This window comes from Protopterus annectens, chromosome 8.part0 (genome assembly GCF_019279795.1).
Source record: "Protopterus annectens isolate FY-2018-M chromosome 8.part0, PAN1.0, whole genome shotgun sequence".
Classification (NCBI taxonomy): domain Eukaryota; kingdom Metazoa; phylum Chordata; order Ceratodontiformes; family Protopteridae; genus Protopterus; species Protopterus annectens.
In genome coordinates, this window is record NC_056741.1 from 1628021997 (window position 1) to 1628036915 (window position 14919).

Here is a 14919-nt window from a genome sequence, read left to right on the forward strand (position 1 = left end):
ATATATATATATATATATATTTTTTTTTTTCTCATGTGTAACCTGGTGAGATGAATCATGAAAGCCAGGAACCCTAAAATCATGAGATATTCTCTGGCTGAAGTGTGAGATGGACTGAAGAAGTTCAGGAAATTTTCAAGTCAGAAATCCACCTTTTGTTGGGTTAGGCAAGCCTTTTGCAGAGAAGAGTCTGTAAGGCAGTCTAAAAATACAATCTTGTGCTATATCAAGGAGGACTTCTAAACATTTATCTGGAACCCCAGACCGGTAATGAGTGAAGAACCCATGTTAAGGACTTCTAACATCTGGCAAAAATTTCTGAAAAGACAGACAAGTAATCTAAACAAAGAAATATGTAAGTGCCCTGCTCTGAGTTATCACTGCAGCTACAAAAGTTCTAGAAACCCTTGCAGCTGATGATAGCCCAAAGGTTAATATAGACAGGTGATAAATATACTGAGAATCTGAGAAATTTTCTGAAGCCTGTGACCATAAAACTCAGAAAAGGAATGACTGGTACCAAACTTAGTAGGCTCAGCATTTTGAACAGGTTGAGAAAGGAAAGGTCTAGAACTAGTTTCCATGAAAGCTCTTTCTTTGGTATTAGAAATATTCTGGAGTAGAAGCCTTCGCCCCCTTTTGATCTAAAGGCACAGGTTCATTGACTCATAGGGTCAGCATCTGTTGAACAGCCTGAGGAAATTACTCTGGATGGTTGGGTGGATGGGAAGGAATTCCCCTAAAGAAGCTAAGTGTATCCAGTGCCAAAAGTAAGCTTCTAAGGACACTTCTAGTATCCACCTATCTGTCTGAAACAATCTGTTGCCAAAGGGAAAGATCGAGAGACAGTTTTTGGGACAGATTTAGAGACACAGGCGAAGGACAGGTGTGGTAAGAATGCTGACATTTCATTCTGAAGGAGCATTCTGCTCCTTTTTCTGAAAATATCACTTGTTTTTATTGTTCGACTCCTGCTACCTATTTTTGGTTCTCTATTTGCAGCAGATAGCAGGGAATGTCTATTTTGTCTTTTGAAGGAAGCAGATGATTTGTAACATTTATTACTGAGGGGGCTTGAAAAACCTTAGAAAATCCCTGAATCACTTTCGTGCTTCCATCAAACTGATTGATAACCTGAACAGCAAAAGGCCAAACAAAACATCCTTAGCTAAAGTAGAGTTTAAAATCTCAAACTTTATCTCATCAGAAAACTTTTGATTACATACTGAGGCAGATCTTCTCAAATCAGTAGCAGTGTCCCTAGACACAATATCTGTACAATCATATACACTCTTCAAAGCATATTTAGACACCTGATACACATTAAAAATAATATGATTCAAATAGGAACTTCCGTCTGAAAGAAGTGAGGCAGATCAATCCCTCAAACTGTCTGCACAGCTATGAATTTGTTAGTTTGAAATACTTTACAAAGTCTGCCTGCCTGTTTGGAGGACTGAAGACTACGAGTCAGGGTTATTGCAAGCAGCATTTAACTCATCCTCCAAGACTGGCATGATAATGAGTGCAGCATATCCACATGCAACAGGTCATAATATCTCCACACTTCAGGGGGAACATCCACTTGTTCCCACAAAAATACTTCATGCATCCTGGAAATCATTTCAGAAAAGGAAAACCCCTCTAAAGGAGTTGTAGAGGACCAATTTTTGTTTTGAATCAGAGTCTTGATCTTGAGATTTCACAGGATAAGCAGCCCTGTATCGGTCTAAATCAGATTCCTCTGACACATTGCCCTCAGGAAATTCTTCAGCCAGTATACTGTCTGGTATGGATTTCTGATAAACCTCTAGCCAAGGTATGAAAATTATCCTTATGAATCATAAAAGTGTCCTTAGATGAGCAATGTCTAATATTTTGTTTCTTTTTTCTAGGGACACTGCTGGAAGACCGACCAAAATTTGACACCTGATTCTGGGCAACAGGCTTCTTTCACCGACCACCCTAAGAAGAATCTCCAGAAGAACCTCCCAGACCCAAAGAAGATGGTTTTCCCATGGCCAGATTGGACACTGGATCAGCTGCAGAGGACATGGCTAACCTCTGGTCCATGGTAGTGGAAGGGACTACAATAGAGAAACCCATAGAAACCAGTGAGTGGTCTGAGTAACAATCAGCCTCTGCAAAATCACCCACCAGTGGCTGTGGCACAGTCTGAGCCCACAGTGTAGGCAAAGGCCCCTTCTTCTGTTTTATTATTTTTTTTGTGTGTAGGTACAGAAGAAGAATAAACAGCAGGACCAGAATAAGAATATATGCTGTAGCCGAGAAAGAAGCCTGATTGCCAGTCGGTGCTGCGGATAAGAATCAGAAGGTAAGTTGTCAGACAAGTGTTGAAAAGCAGCATGCCCACTTACACTTCCTGACATAATCCTACTTCAAAAGCAAAAAGCACAAGCATTGCACAATAATTTCTGTCAGAAATCAAAGTCTCTTTCTCTAATATTGCCCTGACAGAAATCTAGTAATGAAGTTAAGTTGTCATGAGGTATACACAAGAACCAAAAATAAAAAATAAGTTGCCACCCCTAAAAATACATCCTTACTCTTACATTCAATACCATCCAATAAAATGTCTCAAACGCCATTTTAATCACTATGATATGCTCCAGTAATCAATGATAAGTCTCCTTCTAAAGTCCCCAACAGGAACTTCTGATATTAGTAAAAATATGGGTATTTTTAAATGGGAAATACTGTTTTATGTTAAAAAAAAAACTTTCTTAAAAGGGCAACAATTTATGTGAGGAAAGGTTCCCTTCTGAGGACTTACCTGCCAGAAATGTAACCTGACACCAGCTGCTGTTCCTGTGAAGCCTAAAAGCTGCTTTCTCTTGAGAATGCAAGAAAGCAATGAAGTTTTCTACACCCTGACTTCTGATTTCCCTGCAAGGGTTTGTCCAATCAGCAGTCATTGGTGGGGGAGAAAGCCAGAGCTTTTTATAGATGGCCGGTTGTTGTATCCTGGGCAGGATACTACCCAAATAGCCAAAGGTTATTGTACCATGAGAATGATGCACATTAACATTATTTGTTTGTGTAATTTACAGTTTATATGTCTAGCTGATAAATTAATTTCAATAAAGTGAAGAAAAGTGTGTGCTGAACAACTTTCATTTGTAATTTTACAGTTCTCAAAATATGTGCTTATACTTACAGATAGACTTCAAAATTGCATTATTAGCAAAATTCAAACATCCAATCTGCACTAAATCTGTACAAACATAAAATAATATCACATCACTTTTTTCATTATTTAAAAACATTTAAAAAATGCAGTCATTTTATAACTGTTACAGACCACACCACTCCAGGGTATGCATTAATAGATTACAGCAAATGACTGCATAGCAGCAACCACAATCTTTATGTTGTAATAGGGCTGAAACATAAGTATTACTGAATCAGTTACAACCAGCCTAAAACACCAATATGGTTCTACATGAATAGGTTTGAGTGTGAACAGACCAAATATGGAAGATCAAATTCAGAAAATACAAAATACTACCGAAGTAATAACCAAGGCTAGTTTCTACAGAAGAAAGTAGAAAAATAAAACTGTGATACCCATGCACTGGCCCAGTAATCAAGGAGCCTCAATCTTCACCACTAACACCAGTGAGGGGCGTCCACATTGGGAAGGATAACAAATACACACACAGTAAAGTACAATTTCCTTAAGGGCACACATAGATCACAGTCAGTCTGGGGCTGGTTTCTCCCTTTCTCTCCAGATCCCCAATAAGACTCCCCACTGGCACAGCTACAGAATGGATTCCTTAGCCGGGGCTCCAAGCCACGTCTTCCCAGCACTCCCTCTGTCCAACCAGTGCTTTGTGTTCCTGCCAAGTAAGTGACACACAAACACACTTTGAAATATGATTTATATACAACCACACAGACACTCCTGAGGAAGGCTGGCACAGGTTCACTAGCTGTGCCCTTTCTGTCCAGGCTATAAGGTAGTAATCCACTGCCACCAGCACCCCTATTTATCAGCTGCCAATAAGGCCCTTCCCAAAGGAGTCCAATATATACTGTGCAGAATTATTATCCAATTAGTAAGTGTGACGAACAGCAAGGCTTATTTGGAGTGGCTCTGTACAGTATCACTAAATGCATGCAATGTACTCTAGAGCTTAAATTATCTCTGCACAAAACAGCCACAGTTGAAAGGTTTAAAAATATTTACTAACAAATAATAAAAACACAAGACAAGTTTTCTCAATTCAACACAGTGCTAGTCAAGAGTTCAAAAATCACAGGAAAATGCTTCAAATAATACTGTAGAATAGTCTGGCATAAATATAAAGAACAGCTACACTAAATCTGACTAAATTCCTATCTAATTCTAAGAGCAATCACAATTCTAAATAAACTTACATATAGAGGAAAGGCAAAGTACTGGTGAGTGATGTTCTTCAGACAAAATCCAAAATGCTCTGATTCTCTCTCTCTGAGACCGTCTTACAAATAATACATCACTGCTGACTTGTTTTAGATTACATAATTATTCTCTGGTTCCCAGGCTAACAGAAATTCAGAGTTTTAACATTTCTTTGATCTTGCACCTGGCCAGGAAACTACAGCAATAAAATACATTATATATGTAAAATCTAACAATTAACTCTGGTCTCAAAACAATAGAAGGAATTCCTCAGTCCAGACATTATGTCTCCAAGCTTTGAGATCAGTCATATAATGCTTGACTTATCAGCTTTCTTCCAGCAGAGTGCACTGTGGTTACATTTTTGAAATTCAACATTTAACACAGTTTTCTTACAATTAATAGGACACGCTTGTAGATTATATTCATATTTACAATGAGATACAATTATCTACAAAAAATTCTATCTAGCTAGGCTGGCAGCCTTTACATATCTGCACAACAACTATATTTTGCATGGTAACAAGCATCCCAACTTACATCTTGGACCTCTCCACATTCCTGACTTAATTATGCCATCATGAGTTTGCAAACCCTTGGAGACAGCTAAAAACACTTTCAATTAAAGCATTTTACTTTTCTCTGACGTTTTGCAGCTTTGCAGTTAGAAATATTAAGCAGAGGAAGTATGGTGGGTACAGCCCTATGTACGAAGTATATCCCCAAAACAACTATTTGCACGGTGTGATTTCAGTATTTCCTAAACTCCATCTTCCAAATTTACTCATATTGGATTACATCTATTTAGCTTTGAACTAACAGTGTTGAATCTATGAATTTCATGCTTACATGAATAGGCGTATGCAATACCAACATAATCAAAATACCGGATGCAGAAAACAACAGTAGGCTATTTTTTTTTTGTATTTATTTAACAATACCCAATGATCATGAAGACACCTGCAACAGCTGGAAAGACCACAGAAGTACCTCGCCAAGAGGATCACTGGCCACAAACAGATGCCCTATGCAGCTCGACTGAAGAACCTCCAGCTGTACTCGGTTGCACACCGCCTACTCAGAGATGATCTCTGCCTGACATACAAGGCCACGTCCAACTCAGAATTGATGGACATGCTCCACCTAAAGAAAACCTTATACCCTCGTGCCACATGCTCTAGGGATCTAAACCTCACCACAACAATAAATAGGGCATGCTGGAGGGATAGATTCCTGTCCCAGAGACTTCCCATGCTTTGAAACAAGATTCCAATCTACATTAGGCAGAGCTCATTAACACTCTTCAAGAGAAACCTTGAAGAGTGGATGGGAAACAGAAAGTTTACCCCGGGGATCACTTCAGTGGCTCTGCTGGGCAGAGGTACAGGGAACTAATCTAAGGGGGTGGTGAAAGCCAACACATTCTGGCTAGGCTTATAAATGCCTTTGGGCAGATAGCCTAGTACCTACCTATGAACCTATGACTGGTGGAGGTGCTCACCTGTTCTGTATCACCCTTAAGGACATATAAACATTAAGGGATCTCTCAGGCTTTGTACTTGAGGTCATGCTATGTTTACATCAGACCTTAAACACTTTACACTGTTCTTTTATATGCAGTGACTATGAAAGTCCTCTAAAAATGCAAGATTCCAGTGGATATGGGCACTTCTTGGTGGCTTAAGTCCCTAAGATATTCCAAAAAATGCTTTACACCTTGCCAGAGTTTATTTACAAGCAAACACATTGTGTCTGTTTCCCTTGTTTGGGGGCATGTCTGTTTTTCCCCTAACAGGTGTATTAACTTACTCATTTACACATTCAAGTATACCTTTGCACCCTTCTGTAAAACACTGCTGTTGTACTAATCAGAACATGGAAAAGCTTTGTCTGTTTCTCTTACCGATAGCACTAGCCATTGTTACAAAACAAAACATCTTCCTTACTGACAGCAATAGCCACTATTACAGAAGATGAAAAAAATCTGCATAAGAAAGGATGACAATAGGTATAAACACAAACTTTTAGACAGGCCGGGTTATTCCTTTTACAGAAACATTTTAGTACCTGGTCCATTCAGCATTTTTTCCATTTTTCCACCACCAAGGGGAACTGGCTCTGAATTTGACTGAGGTGCTGGGACTCTCTTCCAGCTGCACAAATTGATAAATAGTACATCTTCTTTAGGCTTCTATAAATAAAAAATAGAAATAACTGCATTTGATTTAGAAATTACATATCTTAATAGAACATTTCATTACCAAAATTATTTCTTTTTATCCTCTACACTTAATGGGAGGACCACTTATACAAATATTTCTAAAGAGTATTATACTAGCCTGTCATTCAAGTTATAAAATACATAAATTTTCAAAAACAGAATGAGTATCTCAAGAAACCTTTAGTAAATGGGTATGGCTGGAGTACAAGATCAGTGGTAAAATATCAGAATGAACATCATGGTAGCAAAAAACTTTTATGTGAAACAAATATGCAAATACAAATAATGGAAAAAAACAGTTCTTAGAGACGCCACTAAAATTTAGAGAAATGCAAACCCTTTAAGGAATATAACGAAGCAAAAGGCATGGACAAAGAAAGTACAACAGTGTGAAAGACTCACAATAACAGAAAATGACAGAAGTGTCCTTGTCTTCACGGTATGAGTATTCAAGCTTTTTGGAGGGCACCTTATAATAGAAAAAAAGTAAGCATGCCCTAGATCAGAATTTGAAGCTACAAGGTCTAATGGAAGAACACAAACAAAACATCATGAAACCTAACTTTTACTGAAAAAAACATCAACAGGAAATAAAACGTATGCTTACTCTCTTGTCTTTACTCAAAGATATCTTTAGTCTATATACAATATTAATGATACAGAAAACAAATTTTATTACATGTAAATCAGTTGGTACAATGTCACAATGTACAACAGTAAACCATTAAAATAAGTAAAAAAAGTGTGTAATAAAGTTAAAAAATTAGAAGTTATGTACTCACCATAACGTTCCATCTGAGTAGGTGTATTCATTTGTCTGCAACCTGTGGGTTATGGATCCGATATCGGATCCGAACCGGCATGGTTTACCAGCTATGGATCCAAGCTCTCAGCTCCTCCCCTCACCCATAATGCCCTGCTCTACCCTCATGACCTCAGATCGAGTTTGCCAACAGCAAAAACACCCTGAAAAGGGTAACAGATAATATGCAGGAAACTGAAAGGCCAGGGGGATAGGAGGGCGGGATGGTTGCAGACAAATGAATACACCTACTCAGATGGAACGTTATGGTGAGTACATAACTTCTAAATCTGAAGTAGGAGATTCATTTGTCTGCAACCTGTGGGACAGAGTCCCCAGCTACCTGAATCTTGGGCGGCCATCATGGAAGGATATTCCGGAGCACCGCTGAGCCAAATGATGCTCTACCCTAGATGCAAGATCCAACTTATAGTGGGAAATAAAAGTATGAGATGAAGCCCACGTGGCTGCTGCACAAATATCATCTAGAGGAATCCTAGCCTTGAAGGCTGCCGAGGTAGATACTGACCGGGTTGAATGGGCATGTACACCCTCCGGTGCGGGCCTTCCTAAAGCTTGATAAGCCAATAAGATGCACTGTGAAATCCAGCGAGACAGAGAAACTTTAGAAATTGGCTTGCCCAAATTAAATTTAGCAAAGGAAATAAACAACTGGTCGGATTGCCTATGACCAGCCGTTCTGTTTAGATAAAATCTAAGTTGCCTGTGAACATCTAATGAGTGAAGCTTGTATTCACCTTTGTTTTCATATTTGGGGAAGAAAACAGGGAGGTTAATGGACTGATTAATGTTTGCTTCAGAAGCAACTTTAGGAAGAAAGGACGGGTTGGTCCTGAGGTAAACACGGTCCGGATGAAATACCAAGTAAGAAGGTTTAGCTGATAATGCTTGAAGCTCTGAAACTCTCTTGGCCAATGTAATGGCTACCAAAAAGGCTGTCTTGTAAGACAAGAATTTGAGATCCACCGTAGCCGCTGGTTCGAAGGGGGGGTCAAGGCCTGGAGAACCAAAGAGAGGTCCCAAGGAGGAACCGCTTGTTTTACAGGGGCCTGAGAAGAAAAGTACCTTTAAGGAAAATTTTACACAACTTGGCTGACATAAGAGGATTAGAGTCATGGCCAATGTGATAATGAGAAATTGCCGCCAGTTGTACTTTGACTGTGGAACTGCTGGCACCATCGTTAAAAAGAGTGGTTAGAAAGTCAAGCACTAAGGGAGAGGAACCGTGAAGGGATTCAGGCCTTGCCGCTCCGCCCACAAAGAAAACCGTTTCCACTTGCTGCGGTAGACTTTCCTAGTGGACGGTTTATGAGCTGCCACCAGTATTGCCTTAACAGGTGACGAAATACCGGGAGTCCTGATCAAGAGTGGAACTGGAGCAGCCAAGCGGTCAGCTTCAGGTTGTCCAGGTTCGGAGGAGGTATGCAGGATGGATGGGATATCAGATCCGAATGGGATCTAGAATCCAAGGAGGATTCACCGAGTGAGACCTTAGAAAGGGGAACCAGATCTGTCGAGGCCAAACGGAGCAATGAGAATCATTCTGCAACCCACCCGAGAGGCTTTCTGAAGAACTTGGAGCATCAGAGGCAAGGGTGGATAAGCGTAAAGAAGACCGGGTGGCCAAGCATGCACCAGAGCGTCTCTTGGAGAACCTCCTGGAGGGTATCAGAGCGAAAAACTGTCGCACTTGGTGTTTGAGGGAGAGGCAAAAGATCGCATGAAGGAGTTCCCCACCGTGCGAATATGCGTTCGCTACTTGAAAATTGAGAGACCACTCGTAAGGGGTCAGAATGGTGCGACTGAGCTTGTCCGCCAGGATGTTGGACCGACCGGAATGTGCGTTGCTATTAGAAAGCGGTTGGTGGAGATTGCCCATTCCCAAACTCTCATGGCTTCTCGACAAAGGGGTAAGACCTTGTTCCCCTTGCTTGTTGATGTACCAGACCACAGACATGTTTTCCAATTGAATCTCAATTGTTCCCAAGGGAAGAAAGTCCTGAAGTGCTAGCAACGCTAAGAGCACTGCTCTCATCTCTAGAACGTTGATATGCAGTAAGGTCTCTGTATCGTTCCACGTGCCTTGGACGGTCCGGCCCGCAAAATGCCCCCCCACCCGAGGCGGGAGGCGTCCGTGGTCACCGTGGCGAGGGGGGGAGAAGCACAAAATGGGCGGCCTCCGTGGAGATCTGGAGAGTGAAGCCACCACAGGAGGGACCGCTTGCAAGCCTTGCTGATCGCAATGGGATGATGCATAGGGAGAGCAAGGTATGACCACTGTACTAAGAGAGTCCACTGGAGGATGCGCATATTGAGCCTGGCAAGAGGGAGAAGTGCTATAGCAGACGCCATGGACCCTAGAGCCCTCAGGACCAACTCCGCCAGAACAGAACTTGAGTGGAGAATGGCCCGCACCTGGAGCTGCAGATTTTGAACTCTGTCCGCAGTGAGGAAGGCTCGTAAACTCCTTGTGTCTAGCCTGGCCCCTATAAAATCTAAGAGCTGTGTGGGCGCCAGGTTGGATTTCTTTGTATTTATTGTAATGCCCAGAAAGGGAGCAAGATGGAGAAAGGAGTCTCGCCAATAATAGTAGATGCCTTGTTGGGGCGGTAAGAAGCCAGTCGTCCAGGTAGGGAAAGACCTGCACCCCTGAAGCCTCAGGTGGGCCGCTATCACTGCTAATACTTTGGTGAACACCCTGGGGCTGTGGTGAGACCAAAGGGAAGGACCCGGAACTGGTAGTGACTGGCTCCCAGCCGGAAGCGGAGGAACCTCCTGGAGCGCCTGTCCATCAGGATGTGGTAGTACGCATCTTTGAGGTCTATAGAGCACATCCAGTGATTTTCTCCCAGAAGGGGGAGAATAGATTGCAGAGTGACCATTCGGAATTTTTCCTTGGGGACTGCCAGATTCAAGAGAGAAAGGTCAGAATTGGTCTTGGCTCCCACGTCTTTTTTGGCACTAAAAAGAACCTGGAGTAGAACCCTGATCCGATCTGGTCTGGGGGGACGGGCTGGATGGCTCTTTTCTTTAGCAGATGGCCAATTTCTGCCAAAGCGGCCTCCCGTTGACCGGGTGGAACGTCTGGGAGGGACTTCAACTTTGGAAAGTGAAGGAAAGGGATGCGGTATCCTCTGGATATGATTTGGAGAACCCAGCGGTCTGATGTTATGGACTCCCATGCCGCTAGGTGCCCCGAACGCCCCCAGACTGCCTCCAGAGTGGAGCAGCCGGGCAACCCCTCAGGGTTGCGCGGGCCGTTCAGAGAAAGGTTCTCTGGACCCGAAGTTTCTGGGAGCCCCTCTGCCTCTAGGGCGGCGTCCTCCGTCCTCCTCTGCCACGGAAGGACTGGTTGTCCGGAGCAGGCTGGGACTGCTGCGACTTCCGGAACCACATCTTCTTCTGACCCTTTTGGTTCCTAGAGTAGGGCCTCTGGGGTGCAGAGAAGCAGATTCCGACGGCAGACAGCGTCTTCCCGTCCTTCTCGCTCTGGGTCAAGGTTTCGCGAACGGTTTTGCCAAAGAGGGCAGAACCATCAAAGGGGGCGTTCACAAACGATGCTTTGAAGGGCTCAGAAAAATCGCAGTGACGGAGCCAGGCCTGACGTCTAGTGACTAGGCCTGCCCCTGCGGCTCTAGCGGCGCCTTCCGTGGCGTGGGAGAGTAGCCGAGAGGTATTAGTAACTGATCTAAGAGTGGCCATGCAGGTGGAGTGCAGCACCCTGTCCTCCTCCGACATGGACTCTGGGGGAGATGCAGCGTATTCTTTAATGAGATCTCGCTGCATCCTAATGACGTGTGCCAGGTAGTTCAGCGCCCTTACCGAGAAGGGCGCTGAACTAAACATCCGCTTCCCCAAGCGGTCCATCATCCGAGACTCCTTGCTCGGGGGATGGACTGAGGGACTCTCCTGAGCAAGTTCCCTCTTGGTGGCTGCCGTCAACATGGCATCTACCGGAGGCCCCTTACTCCAATGGGCACGGTCGGACGGTGGGCTGAGGATCCTATCGGGCCTCTTAGGAATTGGCTCCACGGTGTCCGGTTCCTTCCACGCCCTGGTGGTAATGAGGTCCACCAGGGTGTCGGCAGGAGGGACACCCAAGAGGTAGACGGGCCCGCTTCAAATGCCTCCAAGAACACGGACTCGTCCGAGGAAGACTTGGGGGCAGACCACCCCCCCCTTATACGGAGCATTTCCATGATGTCCCCAAATGAGACATCCTCGGGGGGTGACCGTGGGGAGCCTTCCTCCAAGTCCGTGTCTTCCGTGAGAGACTCGGGGAGTCAATGTGCCTCCTTTTGCACGTATGCTTGTGAGGAACATCCTCTGGGGGGCTGTCAGAGGACTCCTCGCAAGCAGCAACCTGTTCCATTGGAGCAGTTTGGGGCACAGAAGCAGGCTGTCCCAAGGGCCGGATGGTGGAAGCCTGGCCCAGTGCAGAGGGAGAGCGGGACGGAGCCGAAACAAGTGCCGGGGGTCCGGAGACCCTCAACAGGGCCCTCTCCACTACATCAAACGCCGAAGGGGAGCCGACCTCGACCAAAGGATCCGACAATCGGCTCCCCCTCGGATCCGAAGAGTGGATCGAGCCGGCGCCAAGCGCCGGATCCGGCGACAGTGCGCTCCGACACAGACGGCGCCGAAGGAGCACTGATCCCCCCGGATCCGAGGCTCGGATCCAGGCTCCGAGAGGTCGGATCCGATGCACTCGAGGGCAGGGTCGGATCCGAAGCACAAAGTACTATCGGCACCGACCCACCCGGCCCGGCTGCTCGGCTCCAGCTGCTCCAAACCCGGATAGCGGGTCGGAGAAGGAGCAATCGGTTTGAAAAAGGGTGTTGAGCTCCCCCCCAGAGGGGGGGGGGCAAGAGCACTCCCATCTGCATCTGGGCCTGGATGAACCTTCTCATCATCCTGTCCAGATCAGCATCCGAAAGGCTATACGTGGATCTCGACGAGGCCACCAAGGTAGGCCTGGAGTGCCTCCTCGATAGCCTCGACGGAGATCGGGTCTCCTCCTCCTCAGGTCCCGGTGAAAAACACACTGGAGACCGGAGCCGAGAAGGAGGAGACCGAGCCGACAATGGAGCCGACAACGGGCCGGGAGAAGCCCGCTTGGCTGGTGGGGCCGAAACAGAGGTCTCGGCCCGCCGCTTATGGTGCTTCTCCCTCTGGTCCCTTTTCTTAGCATCCCTCTCCTCCGAACCAGAAACGGGAGGTTGAGTCCCAGGAGGAGGAGGGGGTGCCGCAGAAGGAATAACCGTGGGTACGGTTACTCCCGAAGGAGCGGAGGTCGGAGCCGAGTCCGGCGGTAAAAGGCCCGCCAGGACAAGCTTGGACCTCCACTCCTTCAATGCCCTGGGGTTGAACCCTGCACAAATGGAACATCCAGATGTGAGGTGTTCAACCCCCAGGCATCTAACACACCGAGTGTGGCCATCAGCTGGGGAAAGCTTATGGCCACACTCGGAGCATTTAGAAAAGATAGATTTGGGTTGTTCTGCCATCCCAATCTAACACAGTAGTTACTAAAACTAAAAGTAACTAAACAACAAAAAATACACTCACAGGCCCAACACACACACACTACGCTAACAGCGAGGAGGGATATAACTTTTAGATTAACTCTAAAAAGTAAATATATCAAAGGGGAAACCTACACTTTCACACAAAAAATCAATAAAAACTTTTAAATTTTGAAATTTAACACTTAAAACTAGCACTTAGCTTGAGAGCTTGAGAAACCAATCCAGTCACCATGCGCGGCAAACGAGATCTGAGGTCATGAGGGTAGAGCAGGGCATTATGGGTGAGGGGAGGAGCTGAGAGCTTGGATCCATAGCTGGTAAACCATGCCGGTTCGGATCCGATATCGGATCCATAACCCACAGGTTGCAGACAAATGAATCTCCTACTTCAGATCCCAATGTACAAAATGTTTTTTTTTTTTTTCAAACAGAAGTCTCAGATTTATAATTTTTATTTATCACCTTGTCATCTTTGTCAGTGTAACTTCAATAAATGCCTAATGGAGATAGCAGCATGCATTTCTGGAGCTACATTAGCTTTTTATTTTAATTAACATTCAATTCCACATTTTCTAACAAGTTGCTAGAGTCCTTTTCCTGCAACCAAGTCTACAGAGTCCAAAATTAAATTATTGATTTTCCTAAAATCAGGGCATAAAGAGCTGTCAGTATAAAGCATTCCCAATTTGCACTGGTTCATGGATATAATCAAACAATAGCAAACACTACACCTGTCTGCTTTTTTGCTGGGATAAGTGTGAAGCATTTTATGTGGGCAAAATAGTTGAGGGGCCATATCAAAGGATCTATGAACTTTGTAATTCCTTAAAGAAACAACAAACTGATAACACTTTATACAGACGCAACAGTTTTTTGTTTTTTATGCCCAGCTTTTACAAGTTCAAGTTTTCCATTTTGGACAGTGTAGACATATATATCAGGAGAGGTGACTTTAGCACCTTGCTAGAAATATGTGACATACAATGGCACTTAAGGAGAATGTAAGCAGAAGATGATTAGGTGAAGAAGACTTGGAAGAGACAGGAAGAAGGCAAGAAGAAACAAGTATCCAGCCAAAAAGATGGCTGTACTGCATGAGAGAAGACTTGTAACAGTCAAGCATGATTTGATTATCAAAGATGGTATGAAAGTGGCACAAATCAAGAGAAGTGTCAACAGTTGATATCAAATCCCATGCCACGGTGTACCGTTTAAGGTGTTTATATTACATACACAAGGTATAGGGGTTGATTCCCATCTTCAGAGATAAAATTGACTAGGCTTAAAATGGCCCCACAAGGAATGCTACCTAGTACTTGACTATGAATTATGAACTCTGAACCAATACCATATAGAAAGAAAATGAGAAAAAAGAATGTCCGAGTTGCAAGCTCTCATGGTGAGTCAACATTATCTCATTTTCCACAAAGAGAGGGTTTCCTTGAGAACTAATTCTTTTATACCTAGAGTGTTACATCTGAATTTACTTTGAGGCAATTATTCATCTCTCTGTTTTATTTCCAGAACCTAAGGATGAAGAAGAAATGATTCTTCATTCTTTGATATCCACAGACAACTCAGATATTTTCTTGACAGAACTAAAACATTCAGAAATTTTGATCAGTTATTCATTTCTTATGAAAGAAGGAAAAAAATGACAACCTGTGTCAAAACAGACTATCTCCAAAGGGTTGTCACATGCTATTATCTTTTGTTATACCCACCACAACACAATAATTCCAGGCAGGGTCAAGGCTCATTCTTCCAGGACCTTGCCTTTTTCAGTGGCATTTTGGAAAGGGTTGGATTCTAGAAGTATTCTATAAGCAGCAACTTAATCCCCTGGGAATACCTTTACAAAGCACTACAAACTAAATTCATTCTCCAGGTCTAGAGCAGATTTTGCTCCTGGCCTTAATCCTTCCTCATCCCAGTCAGT

The 14919-nt window shown here is 44.0% G+C and overlaps 1 protein-coding gene across 1 annotated transcript in view; it reads right to left on the reverse strand.

Moving 5' to 3' along the window:
* The window catches only part of PIH1D2 (PIH1 domain containing 2), a 335361-nt gene that overhangs the window by 230667 nt on the left and 89775 nt on the right, over nt 1–14919 (reverse strand). The window contains exon 3 of the mRNA XM_044079474.1: nt 6476–6599. Within this exon, the coding sequence (XP_043935409.1) occupies nt 6476–6599 (124 nt within the window). The remainder of the gene's footprint in view (nt 1–6475; nt 6600–14919) is intronic.